Source organism: Pristiophorus japonicus, chromosome 10, assembly GCF_044704955.1.
Source record: "Pristiophorus japonicus isolate sPriJap1 chromosome 10, sPriJap1.hap1, whole genome shotgun sequence".
In the NCBI taxonomy this organism is placed as follows: Eukaryota; Metazoa; Chordata; class Chondrichthyes; family Pristiophoridae; genus Pristiophorus; species Pristiophorus japonicus.
Genome location: NC_091986.1, coordinates 26,936,731 through 26,959,039, shown reverse-complemented (window position 1 = coordinate 26,959,039; position 22,309 = coordinate 26,936,731). Strand labels below are relative to the sequence as shown.

Genomic DNA, 22,309 nt, shown 5'->3' with positions numbered 1-22,309 from the left:
TCCTTATCTTTTGTACATTTAGCCACAATGGTTCTACAACATTTATCTGAAAATAAATAGCACTGTCGGTATTTATGTCACTCAACCTGTGTATTTATGTATGTATCGTGACGATGACGTCGATGGCTGTACTGTGAACGGTTTCCATGTAGGTCGCTTCACAGTATGCCCCTCGGGCTGGAAACAGTCAGCTGAAGCTCCAGTAGTCTTTGGGACCTAGTGCGCACTAGGTCCATGCAGCAGAGCAGGTCTCCAGTCGTCTTGGTTAACCCTTGCCACTGGACCAAGACCTAGCTCTGTCAAGCCCGTGTGGTGGCTGGTGTGCAACGGCCACCACATGTTAAAAGAATCCACGCACAGGCATCTTCCACCCTTCAATATGTAGTTCAGGACCTAGAATGTCAGGTCCCTTATTGAAACACCTGTGAACTCATCCCTTTTTGGTGTGGAAGTGGGTCATCCTCGATACGAGGGACTGCCTAATACTAATACTACTCATGAATGTATGTACTCCTACTTACCCCTCCCAAACACACACACACAGGAGGAGTGACGAGGTGATTAAATTGAATTGCCCTTAAGGATTGATAGCTACTTCTCCATCCCAATTTAAACAGATGGCCAATAGACACTGAAAGACCTCACAGGTGTATAGACGCAGATTTGTGTCGATTTTGCATTAGATTGCAGCAAATTTCAAATAAAATAGCAAGAAATCACAACTGAAAAGATAAGAGGCATACAGGTTAAATGTGAAAAGATGAATAGAAAGCCTACCAGTGAGGAACTGCTAAAGGCATAGCAAAATAGCCCCAATTTTAACTCCAGGTGGATTCCCCGCTCAGGCCTGAGTTAAAATTATAATCGGGTCTCAAAGATGTCATCAGGCCACAATATGCATATGTTGAGCAGGACCCTGTTTGCTCCGGGCATGTGTCCTTGCTGCCTGTTCAGGAGATCAGGTTAAATTTGCAGATACTGCGATCATGGCAGCTTTAGGATAGGTCAGAGCCAGAGTGAGTTTAATTGCCCACCCAGTAGGTTTGTGCTGACGAGTCGGGTTAAAATCATCCCCAATCTATGATGGGCAGTGAGCAAAATCTACCAATAATAGAAAGAATATATGCAAAACTTTGTGTTGCAATTATATCGGATTGGCTTAAATTTCATATTCATTAAACAGTACACTAGCACAACTAAAGAGATAGGGACATTAAAATTAAACACAATGAAAGTGGGTAGAAAACAACCAATGAGAACCCACTAAGATCACATGAGAATACCAAAAAATCACTGCAACCTACCAATAAAAGAGGAACCAGTCCAATCACGCCAAATATTCTCAGGAAATCCCTTTTGCCACCCTGTTTGATTCTCCGCTAATCTGAGTGCTTATTGCTTTTTAATGGTTTTTAAAAAAATTATACACAACAGCAAATGTAGGAGTGCTGTACAGATAAGGTCTTCTGATCTGATGACTGACCTCAATTGTAGAAAATATAATAATAACTTTTATTTATATAGCACCTTTAACGTAGTACAACGTCCCAAGGCACCTCACCACAACAGTGTTACAAACAAACAGATAAATTTGACAAGTACTCAAATATATGGCAAGTACTCATCTGCTGCCAATTTTTGTGGACTGCAGTGAAGGAAATAAGACTTGCATTTATATAGCACCTTTCATGACTACCGGACGTCTCAAAGCGCTTTACAGCCAATGAAGTACTTTTAGAATGTAATCAGTGTTGTAAAGTGGGAAACGCGGCAGCCAATTTGCGCACAGCAAGCTCCCACAAACAGCAAGGTGCAAACTATTCCTTCTATTCAGCCAGACTGTGGGTTTCTAACAATTGAAAGTCATGTTTCTTGTGCTGTGATTCAATTAAAACTGATTATCATGAACTCTCCTCTCTACAGAAGTACTATTTTTTTGCTTGCACACGGATATCATGCTGAATTTTGTCATTTTTATGTGAAGTTAAGGCATCTTTAGCCCATGTGGCAAATTTGGAGGGAACAAAAAAGTTATACTCATACTGTTGCTGAAGATTTGACAACTAAACAATTGTTGCTACAAACCCTGCCCTTAATAAAACAGCCCAAAAAGTCTCTTCTTCTTGAAATGGGAGTGCTTTCCCTCACCAATTTTGGTGCATTAGTGACACTGTAATGTCATGGGTTTTATTTTTTACATGGAGAGTCGGATGTAAGTGATGGACGCAGTTTGAGCACCTATCGCGCCTATTCCACCGAGTGACCGCGGACATTTTGACACATTCTGCAATTGCGTGCTACTGGCCTCATTTGCATATGGGCAGCCAGCGACGCCCACAATTGCAATCTGGGTATGTTTGACTAAAATATGAAGCACGGTAGCTGCATGTATCACCTGATCAAGATGGAAAAGAGCCATTTGAGAGCTTGGGAGAGTGAGGTTAGTGATTTCTGCTGTTTGGTAAGGTATTTTTTTTAACATTTATTGCTACTGATGGAAGAGCAGCGCAGGTTGGCGGGAGGAAGATTCAGGCGGTATACCAGGAGAGTGCAGCCCACCAGACTTTGCTCATCGCAAAGATATTACAGGCAACACAGGTCCCGTGAGGACCTCTCTAAGGGGCTCTGCATCAGAAGAGCTGGCTTCTCAAAAGATGCAACAACAACTTCTATTTGTATAGCGCCTTTAACGTAGTAAAATGTCCCAAGGTGCTTCACAGGTGTATTATTAAACAAAAAATTTGACACCGAGCCACATAAGGAGAAATTAGGACAAATGGCCAAAAGCTTGATCAAAGAGGTAGGTTTTAAGGAGCGTCTTAAAGGAGGTAAGAGAGGTAGAGAGGTGGAGAGACTTAGGCAGGGAGTTCCAGAGCTTAGGGCCTGGCAACAGAAGGCACGAGGGCATCTCTGTGACTTGCTGCATGAAGATCTCAGGCCATGCTCATCTGCCAACACTATGCACTGTGAAGGTCACCATTGTCCTCAACTTTTACGGCTCAGACACTTTTCAAACAGCCATGGGGGCTCTCTGCCTAATTTACTGGAATTCTTTGAGGATATAACGAGCATGGTGGATAGGGGTGTACTGATGGATGTGGTGTATTTAGATTTCCAAAAGGCATTCGATAAGGTGCCACACAAAAGGTTACTGCAGAAGATAAAGGTACGCGAAGTCAGAGGAAATGTATTAGCATGGATAGAGAATTGGCTGGCTAACAGAAAGCAGAGAGCCGGGATAAATCGGTCCTTTTCGGGTTGGAAATCGGTGGTTAGTGGTGTGTCACAGGGATCGGTGCTGGGACCACAACTGTTTACAATATACATAGATGACCTGGAAGAGGGGACAGAGTGTAGTGTAACAAAATTTGCAGATGACACAAAGATTAGTGGGAAAACGGGTTGTGTAGAGGACACAGAGAGGCTGCAAAGCGATTTAGATAGGTTAAGCGAATGGGCTAAGGTTTGGCAGATGGAATACAATGTCGGAAAATGTGAGGTCATCCACCTTGGAAAAAAACACAGTAAAAGGGAATATTATTTGAATGGGGAGAAATTACAACATGCTGCAGTGCAGAGGGACCTGGGGGTCCTTGTGCATGAATCTCAAAAAGTTAGTTTGCAGGTGCAGCAGGTAATCAGGAAGGTGAATGGAATGTTGGCCTTCATTGCGAGAGGGATGGAGTACAAAAGCAGGGAGGTCCTGCTGCAACTGTATAGGGTATTGGTGAGGCCGCACTTGGAGTACTGCGTGCAGTTTTGGTCACTTTACTTAAGGAAGCATATACTAGCTTTGGAGGGGTACAGAGACGATTCACTAGGCTGATTCGGGAGATGAGGGGGTTACCTTATGATGATAGATTGAGTAGACTGGGTCTTTACTCGTTGGAGTTCAGAAGGATGAGGGGTGATCTTATAGAAACATTTAAAATAATGAAAGGGATAGACAAGATAGAGGCAGAGAGGTTGTTTCCACTGGTCGGGGAGACTAGAACTAGGGGGCACAGCCTCAAAATACGGGGGAGCCAATTTAAAACCGAGTTGAGAAGAAATTTCTTCTCCCAGAGGGTTGTGAATCTGTGGAATTCTCTGCCCAGGGAAGCAGTTAAGGCAAGCTCATTGAATGTATTCAAATCACAGATAGATAGATTTTTAACCAATAAGGGAATTAAGGGTTATGGGGAGTGGGCAGGTAAGTGGAGCTGAGTCCACGGCCAAATCAGGCATGATATTGTTGAGTGGCGGAGCAGGCTCGAGGGGCCAAATGGCCTACTCCTGTTCCTAATTCTTATGTTCTTATGTTCTATCAGCCAGGGAGCTGTAAAGGCATTCTTCAAAGTAAAGAAAAACACAACTTCTGGCTACAGGGTGTTGAGGCACATCCCCATGGCATGGCCAATGACCCCATTCCAACTATCTCGAACCGAATCTGAGGACTGGTATAACTAAGCACAAGCAGCTACAGCGGTGTTGAATGCGCGCTTTTGTTGCCTAGATAGTTGTAGTGGGCTCTGTAACATGTGCCCGATAGAGTCTCCAGAATTATCATCACCTCCTGTGTCATTCTGGATGAGCAGTGGACTGAGAAGGAGGCGCTTATTCCAAAGTATCCTGAACTTCAGAGAACAGAACATCAGGGTGACATCCACACAAGTGACTCCTCCCTGACAGGTATCAGAGGCTAGTGACTTCTTCAGAAGTCTTTTCTACGTAATTTAGTATACCTGCACATCACAGCCTGCTCTCCTCCCCTACCTGCAAATAAAGATTTACTGCCTGAAACCGAGCCTACCACATGAACGCATTAGGCTTCTTTGCCAATAATCATCACCTGAGTGAATGTTAGCACCAAGTGAGTGCTCCCTTTCCTGTATACCTGTAATCTCCAGGCATAACAAAGTACAAGATATACATATACAAGAAACTCTCGTTTATCCGGATACGGATTTAACGGAAAACCCACCGTAACGGAATTTAAAATATTGCGTCGCCACTTCTCACCGACTGGCGGCCCTGCACGTAACACTTCGACATATATCATATCCAGATCCTTCTGCTGCAAAATCACTAACAATTGCACATCGTGACACTCACCATGAGCAAGGACTCAGAAAATCGTAAAAATCTAAAAGCTGAATACACAAGTTCACCCTCCTCTGGTGTGTGTGTATACGCGCTGCTGCAGCCGCTGTCTCTCGCGGCCGCCGCTGACGTTGGGAACGGGGGCAGTGCCGGCACCGGGTTCCAGGCACAGACCGCAGCCTGGAGAACGCGCTCCGGAGCTTGGCAACCTCCTCCTCGAGGCCACCTGCAGCCACTCCCAGTGCAGCATTTGACCCTCTGCGATTACAGTCCGGGGGAAGTACATGCACGCTGGCAACTCGATCCCTTTTCTTCTGCAGAAACGATTGTTGCGCATGAACCGTTTGCCTCACACGTTCTCACATTGAAACAACTCAGAACTCTTCTTGCAATTAGTTACTTCAGATGCAGCGGCTATTGAGTAGGCGATCACTAACATACCCGTGGGAATTTTGATTTCCAATGAGTTGTTAAATATATATACAAATATTAACTTTAAAATGTAAACTCACCCTATCGGAAAATTTGTTTACCCGAAATTGCCGAATACCTGAGCGATCCAGATAAATGAGAGTTTCCTGTGTATACATTCAACTTTAGTATACTACAGGTACATTTCTAAGAAACCAACTATAGAAATGGTCCCTAAAAGTATAGTCTTCTCGCTGTGGGCAACTAGGCCCATACAGCAGAGCCTGGTCTCCAGTTGTCTTGGACCCCCTTGCCATTGGACTAAAACCTTGCTCTGCTAAGCCCGTGTGGTAGCCGGTGTACAACAGCCAACCCACACACAGGCATCTTTCACTCCGTTAACATGAAGTTCGGGATCTGGAACGTCAGGACTCTCATGGACAACTCCAATAAGACTATCTGTCCCACCTGTGACAGGGACTATGGCTCTCGTATTAGGCTGTTCAGCTGCCTAAGGACTCATTTTAAGAGTGGAAGCAAGTCTTCCTCGATTCCGAGGGACTGCCTATGATGATGATAATGACCAGAAAATCTGTTTTAGTTATGTTGATTGAGGGATAAATATTGGCCAGGACACGGGGCTAACTCCTCTGCTCGTCTTCGAAATAGTGCCCTGGGATCTTTTACATCCATCTGAGAGAGCAGCCGGGGCCCCGGTTTAACGTCTCATCTGAAAGACAGCCCCTCCGACAGTGCAGCAGTGACTCAGCACTGCACTGGAGAGTCAGCCCAGATTTTTTTTATATGCTGAAGTTCCTGAAGTGGGACTTGAACCCACAACCTTCCGACTCAAGTGTGCTACAGAGTCACATCTCACACAAGGTTCAAACAGGGGCTGAAAGGTTGGTATAATTTTGCTTCTGCTAGTTAAATGTATTATACCGTTCAAGAGATGGAAAAACAAGTCTGATTTGCTTCTGAGAATAGGACAACCTTCTTCATTATGCAGCCCCAAGGTCAAATGCATGGCAGTCTGTTTCAAAGGTAAACGAATATTATAGCGTGGGTACTAGTCTATCATGTGACACATAATTAGGAACAGGTGTCAGATGTCCAATGTAGACTATTGTCCCGAGTTCTTTGAGAAACCGTAAACAGGATTGCTCAGAGCAATGGATCACTTTTCCATTATATTTGATTTACTTTTATGGGCACACTTATGCCAAGAGCCCTCATGGAGTCAGTACATTTGTCTCGAAAGTAATATCATTTCTATTTTGTATTGTTTTTTTACAGCTTGCAATATTACAAAATCAATAGAAAATTCTAATTGAAAAGAAGTATTCCACTGATATAAATTTACAAGTATTGCAACAGATACTATATTGGCTGAAAGGTTTGATTTAGGACATGAGTAAACACTGTCACACCTCCTTTCTGTGTCTGACTTAGATTCTGTGGTGGGAATATTATGGCTGAATCACAAGACAAACCCTGTCAAAAGAACAATTACTATTTAAACATGTAAATCAACAGAAATGGAAGTAGCACAGTATGTGCTATAGGAATCATTTAATTATTAAAGCAAAAGAACGCAAGAACATAAGATCATAAGAAATAGGAGCAGGAGTAGGCCATTTGGACCCTCAAGCCTGCTCCGCCATTCAATAAGATCATGAGTCAGCTCCGCTTCCCTGCCCGCTCCCCATAACCCTTGACTCCCCTGTTGTTCAAAAATCTGTCTATCTCCACCTTAAATATATTCAATGACCCAGTCTCCACAGCTCTCTCGGATAGAGAATTCCATAGATTTCACAACCCTCTGAGAGAAGAAATTCCTCCTCATCTCCATTTTAAATGGGGGATCGTCTATTCTGAAACTATGCCCCCTAGTTCTAGATTCCCCCATGAGAGAAAACATTCTCTCTGCATCTACCTTGTCAAGCCCCCTCAGAATCCTAAGATCACCTCTCATTCTTCGAAACTCCAATGACTATAGGCCCACAACTCATCATTTTCAAGGCTTTTTGTGTTTATTATTGCTTGCTCAATAACAGGCAGAGGAACAAGTAACTCCCAAACACAATTCATCCATTGTGATGAAGCTACCTCAAGCAGCGATCAGCATAATCATCAGAAAAAAAACTTCTTACAGTATTGATTTCTCCAGCACAATTCTGCTTTGGAAATGTTAGATGGTAGGGAGTTTACTTAAAGTTGGAGGCATCAGGGTAAGTTTTGCAAAGTGCTGCTCCCGAGCAGGGTGTCTCACTTCATGACAGCACGGACCAGAGAACTGGACACAAGAGGTCAAAGAAACATAGAAACATAGAAAATAGGTGCAGGAGTAGGCCAGTCGGCCCTTCGAGCCTGCACCGCCATTCAATAAGATCATGGCTGACCATTCGCTCAGTAACCCTTTCCTGCTTTCTCTCCATACCCCTTGATCCCTTTAGCCATAAGGGCCATATCTAACTCCCTCTTGAATATATCCAATAAACTGGCATCAACAACTCTCTGCGGCAGGGAATTCCACAGGTTAACAACTCTCTGAGTGAAGAAGTTTCTCCTCATCTCAGTCCTAAATAGCTTACCCCTTATCCTAAGACTATGTCCTCTGGTTCTGGACTTCCCCAACATCGGGAACATTTTTCCCGCATCTAACCTGTCCAGTCCCGTCAGAATCTTATACGTTTCTATGAGACCCCTCTCATCCTTCTAAACTCCAGTTAATGAAGGCCCAGTTGATTCAATCTCTCCTCATATGTCAGTCCAGCCATCCCGGGAATCAGTCTGGTGAACCTTCGCTGCACACCCTCACTAGCAAGAACGTCCTTCCTCAGATTAGGAGACCAAAACTGAACACAATATTCCAGGTGAGGCCTCACCAAGGCCCTGTACAACTGCAGTAAGACCTCCCTGCTCCTATACTCAAATCCCCTAGCTATGAAGGCCAACATACCATTTGCCTTCTTCACCGCCTGCTGTACCTGCATGCCAATTTTCAATGACTGATGAACCATGACACCCAGGTCTTGTTGCACCTCCCATTTTCCTAATCTGCCACCATTCAGATAATATTCTGCCTTCGTGTTTTTGCCCCCAAAATGGATAACCTCACATTTATCCACATTATACTGCATCTGCCATGCATTTGCCCACTCATCTAACCTGTCCAAGTCACCCTGCAGCCTCTTAGCGACCTCCTCAGAGCTCACACTGCCACCCAGTTTAGTCTCATCTGCAAACTTGGAGATATGACACTAAATTTCTTCATCTAAATCGTTAATGTATATTGTAAAGAGCTGGGGTCCCAGCACTGAGCCCTGCAGCACTCCACTAGTCACTGCCTGCCATTCTGAAAAGGACCCATTTATCCCGACTCTCTGCTTCCTGTCTGCCAACCAGTTCTCTATCCACATCAGTACATTACCCCCAATACCATGTGCTTTGATTTTGCACACCAATCTCTTGTGCGGGACCTTGTCAAAAGCCTTTTGAAAGTCCAAGTACACCACATCCACTGGTCCTCCCTTGTCCACTCTGCTAGTTACATCCTCAAAAAATTCCAGAAGATTCATCAAGCATGATTTCCCTTTCATAAATCCATGTTAACTTAGACTGATCCTGTCACTGCTTTCCAAATGCGCTGCTATTTCATCCTTAATGATTGATTCCAACATTTTCCCCACTACTGATGTCAGGCTAACCGGTCTATAATTACCCGTTTTCCCTCTCCCTCCTTTTTTAAAAAGTGGTGTTACATTAGCTACCCTCCAGTCCATAGGAACTGATCCAGATACGAAAGACTGTTGGAAAATGATAACCAATGCAGCCACTATTTCTAGGGCCACTTCCTTAAGTACTCTGGGATGCAGACTATCAGGCCCCAGGGATTTATCAGCCTTCAATCCCATCAATTTCCCTAACACAATTTCCCGCTTTATAAGGATATCCTTCAGTTCCTCCTTCTCACTAGACCCACTGTCCCCTAGTACATTTGGAAGGTTATTTGTGTCTTCCTTTGTGAAGACAGAACCAAAGTATTTGTTCAATTGGTCTGCCATTTCTTTGTTCCCCATTATAAATTCACCTGAATCCGACTGTAAGGGACCTACATTTGTCTTCACTAATCTTTTTCTCTTCACATATTTATAGAAGCTTTTGCAGTCAGTTTTTATGTTCCCAGCAAGCTTCCTGTTGTACTCTATTTTCCCCCTCTTAATTAAACCCTTAGCCGGCGTCGGTTGAATTCTAAATTTCTCCCAGTCCTCAGGTTTGTTGCTTTTTCTAGCCAATTTATATGCCTCTTCCTTGGTTTTAACACTATCCTTAATTTCCCTTGTTAGCCACGGTTGAGCCACCTTCCCCGTTTTATTTTTACTCCAGACAGGGATGTACAATTGCTGAAGTTCATCCATGTGATCTTCAAATGTTTGCCACTGCTTATCCACCGTCAACCCTTTAAGAATCCTTTGCCAGTCTATTCTAGCCAATTCACGCCTCATACCGTCGAAGTTACCTTTCCTTAAGTTCAGGACCCTAGTTTCTGAATTAACTGTGTCGCTCTCCATCTTAATAAAGAATTCTACCATATTATGGTCACTCTTCCCCAAGGGGCCTCGCACAACAAGATTGCTAATTAGTCCCTTCTCATTGCACATCACCCAGTCTAGGATGGTCAGCTGTCTAGTTGGTTCCTCGACATATTGGTCTAGAAAACCATCCCTAATACACTCCAGGAAATCCTCCTCCACCGCATTGCTACCAGTTTGGTTAGCCCAATCAATATGTAGATTAAAGTCGCCCATGATAACTGCTGTACCTTTATTGCACACATCCCTTATTTCTTGTTTGATGCTATCCCCAACCTCACCACGACTACTAGGTCAGCCTGAATCATTTCCATTGATGGAAAACCATCATCATCATAGGCAGTCCCTCGAACGAGGATGACTTGCTTCCACATGAGTTCACAGATGTTTCAATGAAGGACCCGACGTTCCAGTCCTGAACTCCAATTGAGGGAGTGGAAAATGCCTGTGCGTGAATTTTTTTTAACGTGTGGTGACCGTTGCACATCAGCCACCACACGGGCTTGACAGAGCTAGGTCTTTATCCAGTGGCAAGGGTTGAACCAGGACGACTGAAGACTTGCTCTGCTGCACGGACCAAAGTGCGCACACATATCGCAGTGTGGGCTGGCCCGTGCTGCCCCTGGGCCTTCAGCTCTTCTGGGCCCCGTACCCTCATTTGCCGCACCTCCGCCACAATCTCTCGCCGCTCCTTCGCCACAAACATTCGCCGCATCTCTGTCATGATCCCTCACCGCTCCTCCGCCACAAAAACACTCGCTGCACCTCCGCTACGATCTCCCACCGCACCTCCGCACCAAACATTCACCCAATCTCCGTCACACTCACCCATGAAATCTCAGCCACGATCCTTCATCACTCCTCGACTTTACCAGGGCCCAGCTGATGCTCCTGCCCACGCTCCAAACGGCGACCTGGGTCCTGATGACGTCACCCAGTCGCCCACCTTGAAGTCGTCGCACACTTGAAGCGGCTCGCACTGGAAGCTGCAGTGGCTTGCTCCAGCTCTTATACTCCCGACCTGCGGTGGTGTTCTCTCACAGGTCGGGGTGGCCCATGATGTGGAACACCAGGAGCCTTGTGAATCGGGCCTGCTGAATTCCTTTCCTTCCTCCCATTCAGTCAGGCTTCACACCAGAAATGGAGCCTCACAAAATGAGGGCAATAAAATACAACCTTGTCAATTCGCCCACACCCCTCCAATGAATAATAAATATGAAATGATACTATCTAGTGGTAGTTAAAAAGTACTAAGTAAACATTTCCAAATGGCAGTGTGATGGGAAAGATTGATCCACTGATTTCCTATATTTTTTTATTATGCAATAGTGTTTCACTGTCTACTTTCAGATCAATTACTTTGACTGGATGTTTCCCGCTGCAGTGCGGGATTGGAGGGGGGTCGGAATTGAAAGTTGAACATTTTTGGAGCGGGTCGGGAACCCGCCGTCATCCCACCTCTCCACTTTTGCCACCGCGGCTGTGACCTGAACAGCAGAGGCGGCCGAGCTAATGTAGATCATTATTAGGTAGTTGTCAGACCCTGAAACGTCTTTTTAATCTGACCATTCCAGTATCACTGCATGAGCACGGGAATCACGCAGCTCGGGATCCACATCTGTAAACCTGAGGCGGAGGTGGCCATTGATGGAATTCAATACCGCACAGCATGGAAAGCACAATAAATGCTGACACCTGGTTACATTCCTAAGACAAAGGCTGTTGCTAAATGCATTGTCAACACAGATTTAACTTTCTAGAGGTTGCAAGTATTTCCAGCAAATTTGGGAACCACTGTCACCTCATTGATACAACCTATCACACCACTGCCAGATTGCTTCTCTCATCTCTACTTGACCTGCCATCTATTACATCAGCATGGGTACCATTTATACTATTTCACTTGGTCCTCAGAATCAGACGATGATGAGCCCCAACACCAGCAGTACCAGGCACACCAGCAGCACCAACAACACCACCAACCTTCTCCTTGATGACCTGATGCTGCACAGGACAGAGGGCATCAGCACAGGGTTGCACCACACTGGAGGCGATACCCCCAACACAGGGTATACAGGCAGAGAATGAGCTAGCTCAACATGACTGAGCAGCAGTGCCAAAGGAGGCTCAGGCTATCACGTCAGGTCGTCTCAGACACTTGCAGCTTGCTGGAGCAAGAACTGCAGCCCAGAGGAACGGGTGAACATGCTGCGCTGGTGCTGGGTGCAATTATGTCTGTTGACGGTGCGCCCTCAGAGGCTGGAGGCTCCTCTGAGGAGTCGTCTTCCTCTTCCTGTACAGTGCGGAGGGGGCGCTTGATGGACCTGTGGGTGAATAAAGAGATGATTTTGAAATGTCATATCAAGAATGGGTAACAATACCATTGTGCACATGATGAACATTCACTGGCTGCTGACATCAGTCCCCATATGAGTGACTGCTGTATGCCATGTGCTGTATGAGAGGTAATTCTGTCACCAGGTTGCTAAGAGGTCCCCCCTCTCTCCGTCTCTCACCACCAGCTGCTCCACAACTCCTGATACTTCCTGGGCCTCCTTCTCTACTGCAGTTACCATCGTCAATGATGGAGGGTCACCTCCGGTTCTCTTCCTCTCCCTTTTATTGCGGGCTCTCTTCTCCTGCAAGGAGGAAAAGAAGTTTGACTGAGAGTGAAGGAACGGATGGGCAATATCTGTACAGGGTGACTATGATGGAGAGGGGCTGTCAGTGCCAAATGGTCTCCTTATCTGTTGCTCGTTGGTATGATTGCATGAGGATGAGGGGTGGCTAGTCAGATGGGGATGTGATAATGTAGATAGAGAGGGATGGGTGGACATCAAGGTTTGTTATTGTGAGTAAGGATGTGCAGGAGTAGGTAGGGAAGGCAGAGTGATGGGGATGTGCTGACAGGCACAACAGGATGAAGTTGAGTGTAACTTTGCATTCATCTTTGCTGATCTAATGAGATCATTGAAGCATTTCCAGCACTGCATCCAGGTTCTCCCGACAACATCCCTGCTGTTCATCTCCTCTGCCAGGCTCGTTTTGTCTCTTGGGGAGGTCTCTTCCTGCGTGATCTGACTCCCTCCACAAGCATATGGAGGGAATCATCTGACAATCTGGGTGCAGCCCTCTGTCTCTGTGCAGTCATATTTCCAAGGCTTAGCAATATTCAAATGCTCCAATCCAGTGCCTGCACATTCCTAGATGAACCTTCAAATGCAATGTGGCCAAGGCTCCTTTAAATATCCCGGCTGGAAATGAGTCATCGATGATGTCATCAGACCCGCACCATTTAATAGGGCTGGGAAACGCGCAGGCCTGCCTTAATAGACGCTATTAAGGGAAAGTTGTTCTGAAGAGTGGCATGAAATGGGGAACAGGGTCTCGACCTGCCAGGTCTTCCGCCCACACCCAACCCGCCCAGGTAAACACAATTCAGGCTGTTGTTCTTTTGAAGAGAAAAGATTTAAAAAACAACAAATGTTTGGCATGAACATCATTCAGCTTGTGCTTTCCTACATTTCAACAGTCACTACACTTCTGAAGTACTGGCTTTGAAGCACTTTGGAACATCCTGCGCTCATGAAAGACACTATATAAATGCAAGTTCTTTCTTTCGATGGTTATTAGAGTAACACTATTATCACCAGGGTCGAGTGAACACCCTGCAACAGACTTCCCTTGCTCACATCACTCCAGATCACCTGAGTTTAAAAATAAAAAGCGAATCACCTTGACCTCAGCACCCCTGGGTCAGGGGAGGGGAAGGATCAGCCAGAGTCTCTGCCATCTCAGCGCTATCCAGTGACCACTGCTGGGAAACGCCTGTGTGTGGGCGTCAGGTGAGGACAAGATCAGACACAGCCATGATGCCCAACATGGTGCAAACATCGATAACTCTCTGCCTAGACCAGGGGCATTTGCAACCCATCTCCTGCTCACCTGTGGCCTGCCCCTCAAAACACAGCCCATTGGCTCTAGGATGTTTGTGCAGTCAAGATTTTGATAACAACAACTTTTATTTATATAGTGCCTTTAACGCAGTGTTATAAGACAGAACAAATAAATTTGACACTGAACCACATAAGAAGAAATTATGGCTGGATGACCAAAAGCTCGATCAAAGAGGTAGGTTATAAGGAGCATCTTAAAGGCAGAAAAAGAGGTAAAGAGGCAGGGAGGTTTAGCGAGGGAGTTCCAGAGCTTAGGGCCCAGGCAGCTGAAGGCATGGCCGCCAATGGCTGAGCAGTTATAATCAGGGATACTCAAGAGGGCAGAATCTGAGACATCTTGTGGGTTGTGAGGCTGAAAGAGATTATAGAGATAGGGAGGGTCGAGGCTATGAAGTGATTGTAAACAATGATGAGAATTTTGAAATCGAGGCATTGCTTTACCAGGAGCCAATGTCGGTCAGCGAACACAGGGGTGATGGGTGATCAGGACCTGGTGTGAGTTAGGACATGGGCTGCTGAGCTTTGGATGGCCTCAAGCTTACGTAGGGTAGAAGGTGGAAGGCCAGCCAGGAGTGCGTTGGATAAGTCAAGTCGAGAGTTATAAAAGGCATGGATGAGGGTTTCAGCAGCAGATGAACTCAGGCAGGGGTGGAGGCAGGCAATATTACAGAGGGGGAAATAGTTGGTTTTAGTTATGCCACGGTTATGTGGCCAGAAGCTCATTTCAAATATGACACCTAGGTTGCGAACAGTCTGGTTCAGCCTCAGACAGATGTTAGGGTGAGGGATGGAGTCGGTGGCTAATGAGCGTAGTTTGTGGTGGGGACCAAAGACAATGGCTTCGGTTTTCCCAATATTTAATTGGAGAAAGTTTCTGGATATCAGACAAGCAGTCTGACAATTTATAGAGACCATGGAGGGGTTGAGAGAAGTGGTGGAGCGATAAGAGCTGGATGTCATCAGCGTACATTTGGAAAATGACTCCGTGTTCTTGGATGATATCACCAAGGGGCAACATATAGATGAGAAACAGGAGGAGGTCAAGGACAGATCCTTGGGGGACACCAGAGGTAACGATGCGGGAGTGGGAAGAGAAGCCATTGCAAGAGATTTTCTGGCTACGATTAGATAGATAAGAATGGAACCAGGAGAGTGCAGTCCCACCCAGCTGGAGGATGGTGGAGAGGGATTGGTGGAGTATGGCGTGGACAACCTTGTCAAAGGCTGCAGACAGGTCAAGGAGGACGAGGAGGGATAGCTTACCTTTGTCACAGTCACAAAGGATGTCATTTGTGACTTTGATGAGAGCTGTTTCGGTACTGTGGCAGGGGCGGAAACCAAATTGAAGGGATTCAAACATGGAGTTCGGGGAAAGAGGAGCACGGATTTGGGAGATAGACAAAAGACAAAAAAAGTCAAAGTTGGAGAAATAAAATAAGTGTGTGGAAATGTTTAATGGCGGGCTTGTGAAAGTGGCCCTTCAACAAGTCACTGGCTGGGATTATGGCCATGAACAAAAGTATTGTGTCTACCCCAGATCTAGGCTGACGAATAAAGAGTCAGCATACCAGAGGTCCATCTGTCAGTGACTGTACAACCCTGTCATAACACAAGGCTTGGCTTTCTGGAGAAACTTAGTGCAAAGTAAACTAATCAACAAATGATAATGTCGGAATATGGAAAATACACAAAATGCGTATTACTAACCCCTGCACTGAAGCTCTTCGAACATTTAAGTGAAAGGAGCTGCAGAAGAAAATGTGTCCCTGTGAACAAAATGACGTGGTAGAGAATGATACATCACAGAAGGAGGTCATTCAGCCCATCGTGCCTGTGCTGGCTCTTTGAAAGAGCTATTCAACTAGTCCCACTCTCCTGCTCTTTCCCCATATCCCTGCAAATTTCTCCTCTTCAGTATATAACCAATTTTCTTTTGAAAGTCACTACTGAATCTGCTTCCACCGTCCTTCCAAGTAGTACATTTCAGATTGTAACAACGTACTGTGCAAAAAATTAATTCTCCTCATTTCACAATCACCTTAAATATGTGTCCTCTGGTTACCGACTCTTCTGCCAGCAGAAATAGTTTCTCCCCATTTACTATAAAACACCTCATAATGCTGAATTAGGAGAATAGGACAATCATTCAATCAAAAGACCTGTGAACTGTAACTAGTTAAAATGGCTTTATTTCGCAGCCGATCTATAGTCCACATTTCAATAAAATACGTCATTTATAGCAGAACCCTGTTACTTCAGGATCGATCTTCATCACCATTGGGCTAAAGGAGAACATTGTGTTGAAGTAATTTTAGTCTTTTTCAGCATTGTTTGTGAGAAGAGGATTTTTGCCTCAAAAGGCACATTTGCAAGGTTTATGCACTCTGCAAGGACTAATTTGCAGGGTTATTGGGAAAAAGCTGGGATGTGCAACTAAGTTGGATAGCTCTTTACAAGAGCTGGCACAGGCACACACTGGAATGGCCTCCTTCTGCATTGTCAGGTTCTATGATTCTGCAAACTCCAGATTGATTGAGGCACTTCGAGGAACAACTGTAATGCTCTTCATACCAGTTTACTCAGTAGCATAGTGGTTATGTTGCTAGATCCAGAGGGCTGGACTAATGATCAGGAGATGTGAGTTTAAGTCCCACCACAGCAGCTGGGGAACTGAAATTCAATTAATTAAATAAATCTGGAATAACAAAAAAATCATGACTATGGGCTCTCAAGTTTCGGCCTGAGTTGCTCCTATTTTTTTTGAGCAACTAGTTTAGAATGGAGTATCTTAGAAATTACAATTCTTGGCATTTAGTTTGCTCCAGTTCTAGTCAGTCAGAATAGTTTCATTTTAGAACAGATTTTTTTTGGGCGTGTCCGGCCACTTACGCCTGTTTTGCAAGTTTAGGCAGTGAAAGCATATTCCAAACTAACTTAGAATGGAGTAAGTGTAGATTTTTGTACACTCAGAAAAACCTTGCCTACAATTAGGCGCAGGGAACGAGAGATTAGGAGGGGGGGGTTTACAAACATTAAACACTACTTTTACAAATAAAGAGCCATCATCAATAATAAATGATAAATAAATCAATAAATAAATCAATAAATAAAACAATAAATCAATCCAAAAAAATAAAAAAAATCACTCAATAAATAAAAAATTATTTCTACTCACCTACTGCAGCACCAGGGAGGAGAGGGGGGGCAGGGGAAGTGAAGAGCTGGGGGGGGGGGGGGGGGAGAGAAGATGGGGAGGACAAAATGATGGCGGGGGGGGAGGGGGGAAAAGGTGATGGGGGGGCAGGGGAGAAGATGGGGGAGAAGAAGATGGGGGGAGGGGAGAAGAAGATGGGGGGGAGGAAAAGATGATGAGGGGGAGAGATGATGGAGGGGGGAGCGGAGAAGAAAATGGGGGTGGGGGGAGAGAAGATAATCGGGGGGGGGGGGGAGAAGAAGACGACAGTGCCAGATGCTGCCGCCGATTCTTCGGGCGGGGCCCGCACACAGCGAGAGGCCGGTGGGGGTGGGCCCACCGCCAGGTAAGATGCGCAGGCCACTCGGCCCGGGATAGGGGCGACGTCCCTTCGGCCTGGGATAGGGTCGGTCGCCCCGGAGACAGGACGCGCTGGGAGGGCCAGGAGCTACTGCGCACGCGCACAGCTGCCGGCACTGTTTTTGGCGCAGGGCTGTAGCTCCGTCCCCAGCTATCTGAGAATCGCGAGGTAAGTATTCGGAGCAATTTTTATTCTATAAATTAGGCGGGCCTCTCCGATGTGCGCCGTTCTAGCGGGCGCCTGAAACTTTAGCCCTATGAAACTACTGGATTGTTGTAAAAACCCATCTGCCGACTTTACCTGGTCTGGCCTATATGTGACTCCAGACCCACAGAAACGTGGTTGAATCTTAACTGCCCTCTGAAATGGCCAAGTAAGCCACTTATTCAAGAAGGTGGCTCACCACCACCTTCTCAAGCACAAATAGGGATGGGCAATAAATGCTGGCCTTGCTGGCGAAGGAATAAAACAAAAAGTTAGACCGTGGCCACACAATTGGTATTAAAATGCAGCCTGTTTTTGGTGTATACCAGTCTGAAAAATAAGGACAACTCCATACATTGTAGTTCACTGCAACCAGCGGTTTGAAGTTATTCTCTTCTTTTATTTGAATTTCTTTGAGTTGGCCTGTTGGAGGATGTTTCAAACACCATCAGACAGCATTAAGGAGAAAATAGGCTTTGTCTTACAGAACCTGCACCATTACATAGTATACAGACATCACTTTATATGATTTGGTTATATTTATAACAAACGCGCACACAGTGGAGAATTAAACACTGTGGAACTCATTGGTTGGAAGAAACGACAGTGGCAGTTCCAATTTTTTTTGATTTCCTTTATTTATATTGTCCTTCTTTGGACTTTAGCCATAGGGAAGAGGTTCTGATTCGCTGGTGCATCGCAGCATCAGCTGGCATGAAGGTGGTAGGATTTGGCACTTTGCAAGTACTGGTGTTTAAAGAGGAGCTGGTTAAATGCCGCACTGTCCCATTCTTCAACAGCAGTCAACCGTTTGCAGTCGTGAAGAAGTGAAATGCTTTGATTAATTTTTTATTCACCACAGTTATAAGAGGTTTCAGATTAGAAACACACTGTTCTTTGGAGAGGAAATATTTTATTTTTATTTTTTTTCCCCAAAAATCACATTTTTGATTCTCTCGACATTTACCACATGATTTTTCAACAAGTTGACTATTGTCCTCATCCCCGGTAACTAAAATATGGCAGGAAAAGAAGAATTGTCACCGAAACATCACCATGTTCTTTTGTTTTAACGAGCAAGTCAATGCCCTTGCTGAGGTACAACAAAAAGAAATACAACAGAAGCTGTTGTCACTGTGCAGTAGAAATTTTCAGTTTCCAACTGTGATGCTAAAATTACTAAAACACCGAATAACCCAGCTGAAGGAGTGTTAAAGTTGTTTGTTTTTTTTTTAAAAAGGGTGCCGCACCTCCTACATTCCCCATAGTTACATTAAAAAGGCCTTCATACAATTTCTCCTGAGCCACATAGGCTCAGAGGCCAAGTAAAGCATGCACTTTCCTCGTCATAATGGCTAGTGGGCTCCGACTGCTGCACTCCCCCTTGCTTTTTCTCTTCCTCTTTTCATGGCTTATTGTTTCCTATTTTAACTTTGTTACTGTCCACCTCCTCATCCATCACTTCTGGCTTTCTTGAGGAGAAAAGGCCCGAGTTCTTCCTTGGCAGAAGCTCCCCGTCGGACAGGGCGTCCACTGGCAAATATTTGCGCATGTGTTCTATAGTCTTTAAGTGCGTCTGCTTTTCCTGCTCCATCGTGCGGATCAGGAGCTTCATTTTATTTTCTCGGCTCAAAATGCTTTCAATGCTGGCTTCCAGGTTCTGTATCTTGAAGCGGGTGGCCTGTGGAATGAAGTGAGGAGACAGTGCTTAGCGGCTTATTACCGGTACAGAGAACAAACAGAGCAGGCAGCACAGCAGTTGCCCATTTACCAGAGCATGCAACTCCTGGTCAAAGTACAGCGTTAGCAACTTCTTCACCTCCTTTATTATTGTCCTTTAATTTCCTTCCTCTTTTCTGCTGGCTTCTCCTAAAGTTCCACAGACATGGCATCCCTCTGCCCCTTCCCTAAGTTGCCCTTCTTCACACGTGGCTTTCCCGGGAGTGCTGGCATGGAGGGTGGGATGGCATCACAGCCGAGCCCGATCCCATCCACATACGTACGTTTTATAGCAGGGGGTCATGGAATCGTGATCAAGAGAGGGAGACCTGTCTGATTTTACCTCCCTCCGTCTTACCCCACAAGCCCAGGATTACCTGTGATTTGCTAACTCCACACAGATCAATGCTCAATCTGGGACCTTCCTACTTGGCTCAATTCCACACCGGGCAGTGCTTAGAATCACTGCTTGCCATTTTCCCATATGGGCTGCTGGTGGGCAATTTTCAGAAAATACAGCCCCGAAAGATGGAATAATCTCAAATCCTCAACTCCAGGAAAATACATGTGTGTGGAATTCACTTTAACCTGGCCCAAAGTACTTGTATAAACCATACTCTAAGTTTTAAATTTGAAATACCATTGAGATAGACCATTTTTCCATTGGTCAGGTGGTAAAATCTTGCCATGTTATTGGCTAACTGTTTCAGGTCTTCACGCGCTGCCAGCACATATTGGCCCATCGGCGATTTTCCAATCAGCCAAGGTATGTCCCCATAGGTTTCGACTTGGAAAACTTTGCCCTCAAATTTCTGATTTTGCTACTGGCAGTAAACATTAATTTCTAATCTGATCTTAGCTTGGTTGGTAGGTAGCACTCTCACCCTCTGAATCAGAAGCATGCGCATTCAAAACCGATTCCTTATCTTAAGCACTTCCATGAAGTACTGAGGGAGTGCTGCATTGTTGGAGATGCCATCTTTTGGGTGAGATATTAAACCAAGGTCCTTTCTGCTTTTTCTGAATATTAAGGATCCTGTGACACTATTTAAAAAAGAGGAGTTTTCCCCATGTCCTGGACAACATTTATCCCCAAACCAACACCATCAAAGCAGACCAAGTTGTCAATGAACTCAGTTGCTTTTTATGGGCTCTAGCCATGTGCAAATTGACTGCTACCTTTCTCAACAAAACACTGACTGCACTTCACAAGGAACTCATTGACTGTGAAGCCTTAAGGATTACTCAGGACATACAATGCACTATACAGGTGCAAATTCATTCATTCATTCACACTTTCTTTTCTTTCTATCTTTCTTTCTTTCAATATGTAAACATCAGCCCAGTGACATTAGGCCTGCTGAGAGTAAGATTGCAGTCGTGTCTGAGAGATTAAACATCTGTACAAAAATAACCTTGACAGTACAGATTAATAGGAACCTACACAAAAAAGCTGAATGATAAACAGTAATGGTCACCTCATATTTAGCAGCTACTGCCCTGACAGGATTGAAATTAATTGACCTGGCAAAAAATATGAAGATCAGACAGTGCGATAACTGTCCAGCAGAAAATATAACCAGGCCCTTTCACACCGTGAGATAATTTTATTGAGTCCTTTTATAGTGACAATTCAATGGTTGAAGCCATTGTTACCTGAAGTTTCTCCAGCAGCTCCATATTCTGTCTCTTGAGCTGACAATTTGCTCGCTCCAGTTTCTCCAGACGATCCCCATCATCACAGGGCGATGAAGCCTCCACCATCTCATCTTGCAGCACGTGGTATTCTACCTCATAGGCATGGAGCTGTTTGGAAATGTCCATCTCAAATACCTACAAATACACCCAGAAACGATTCACTGAAAACAGCGATGAACAGATTTTCTGTTTTAGAATTGCAGTTAGAGAAGCTAGTTTTGTCACACTGATCTATATCCAAAATTGGATTATGGCATTGTCCGCAGAACTTATATACAAGTTATCATGAAACTATCTCTATATACTAATCAAAAACTGAAGATTAATCTTCTGCAATGAAATAATATTGGCCCAGAAATTGCTAGAGTTCACAGTGCCTGCCATAATTCGTGTACAAAACCCCCAGCAATTTGTGGCGAAGAAGAGATATGCGTGTGTTGCCAATCGCCACAAATTGTTGAATGATTTGCATGGCTCTGCCGTTAGCACCTGATGAGTTTCAGGAAATTTCTGGAATTGCGCCACAGAGACGAATGAATCTCGCCGCTGACATTTAGGGCTGGCGTTTCATGTCATAAGGGCCTCACTATTGACGTGATTTATGGTCCTGACCTGAAACTCAACCTTGGAGGCCCAGAAAAGGAAGAATTGAAACTGTGGCGTCTCACTCCGGGCAGGTAGTTAATTGTTCTTGGAGGCTTTTTAACTTTTTAAAAGATTAAATTTTACTTTTAATCTTATTTTTCCTTTGTCTTTTTTTCCCTCTCTCTTAATCTAATCTTTATTTCTCTTTCTGTACCTAAGTTGACTCTAATTCACCCTATTTCCTTCCCTGTCATTCCCTCTTTTTCTTACTCTGCTTAAATTTCATTGATTAAGGAGATAGACCCTTGGATCCGACATTCAGGTGGTCCCAGTTGCCTTCGCTGTGCCATTATCAACTCGCACTTTCAGCAATTTGAGGCCAAAAATAATACGACCTAAAATGTGAGAAAATAATAGAATTCACGGCGCTCACCGCGCGATGCCCTGTTCTTGTTTTGGGCCAATGAATTGCTTCTCAATGCGAACTTTCTACTCTATCAACCTG

General features: G+C 44.8%; 1 protein-coding gene and 1 pseudogene across 4 annotated transcripts in view; both read right to left on the bottom strand.

Annotated features, from left to right (window-relative positions):
* Positions 1–5,663: 5,663 nt before the first annotated feature.
* Positions 5,664–5,743, bottom strand: LOC139275442 (small nucleolar RNA U3; annotated as a pseudogene).
* A 12,421-nt stretch (positions 5,744–18,164) lies between these two features.
* The window catches only part of tbc1d4 (TBC1 domain family, member 4), a 336,885-nt gene continuing 332,740 nt past the window's right edge, over positions 18,165–22,309 (bottom strand). For all 4 annotated transcript variants that reach the window (XM_070891722.1, XM_070891723.1, XM_070891724.1 and 1 more), the window contains 2 exons: positions 21,178–21,354; positions 18,165–19,483 (listed from right to left, as the gene is read on the bottom strand). In XM_070891722.1, the coding sequence (XP_070747823.1) occupies positions 19,208–19,483; positions 21,178–21,354 (453 nt within the window). In that variant the 3' untranslated portion in view covers positions 18,165–19,207. The remainder of the gene's footprint in view (positions 19,484–21,177; positions 21,355–22,309) is intronic.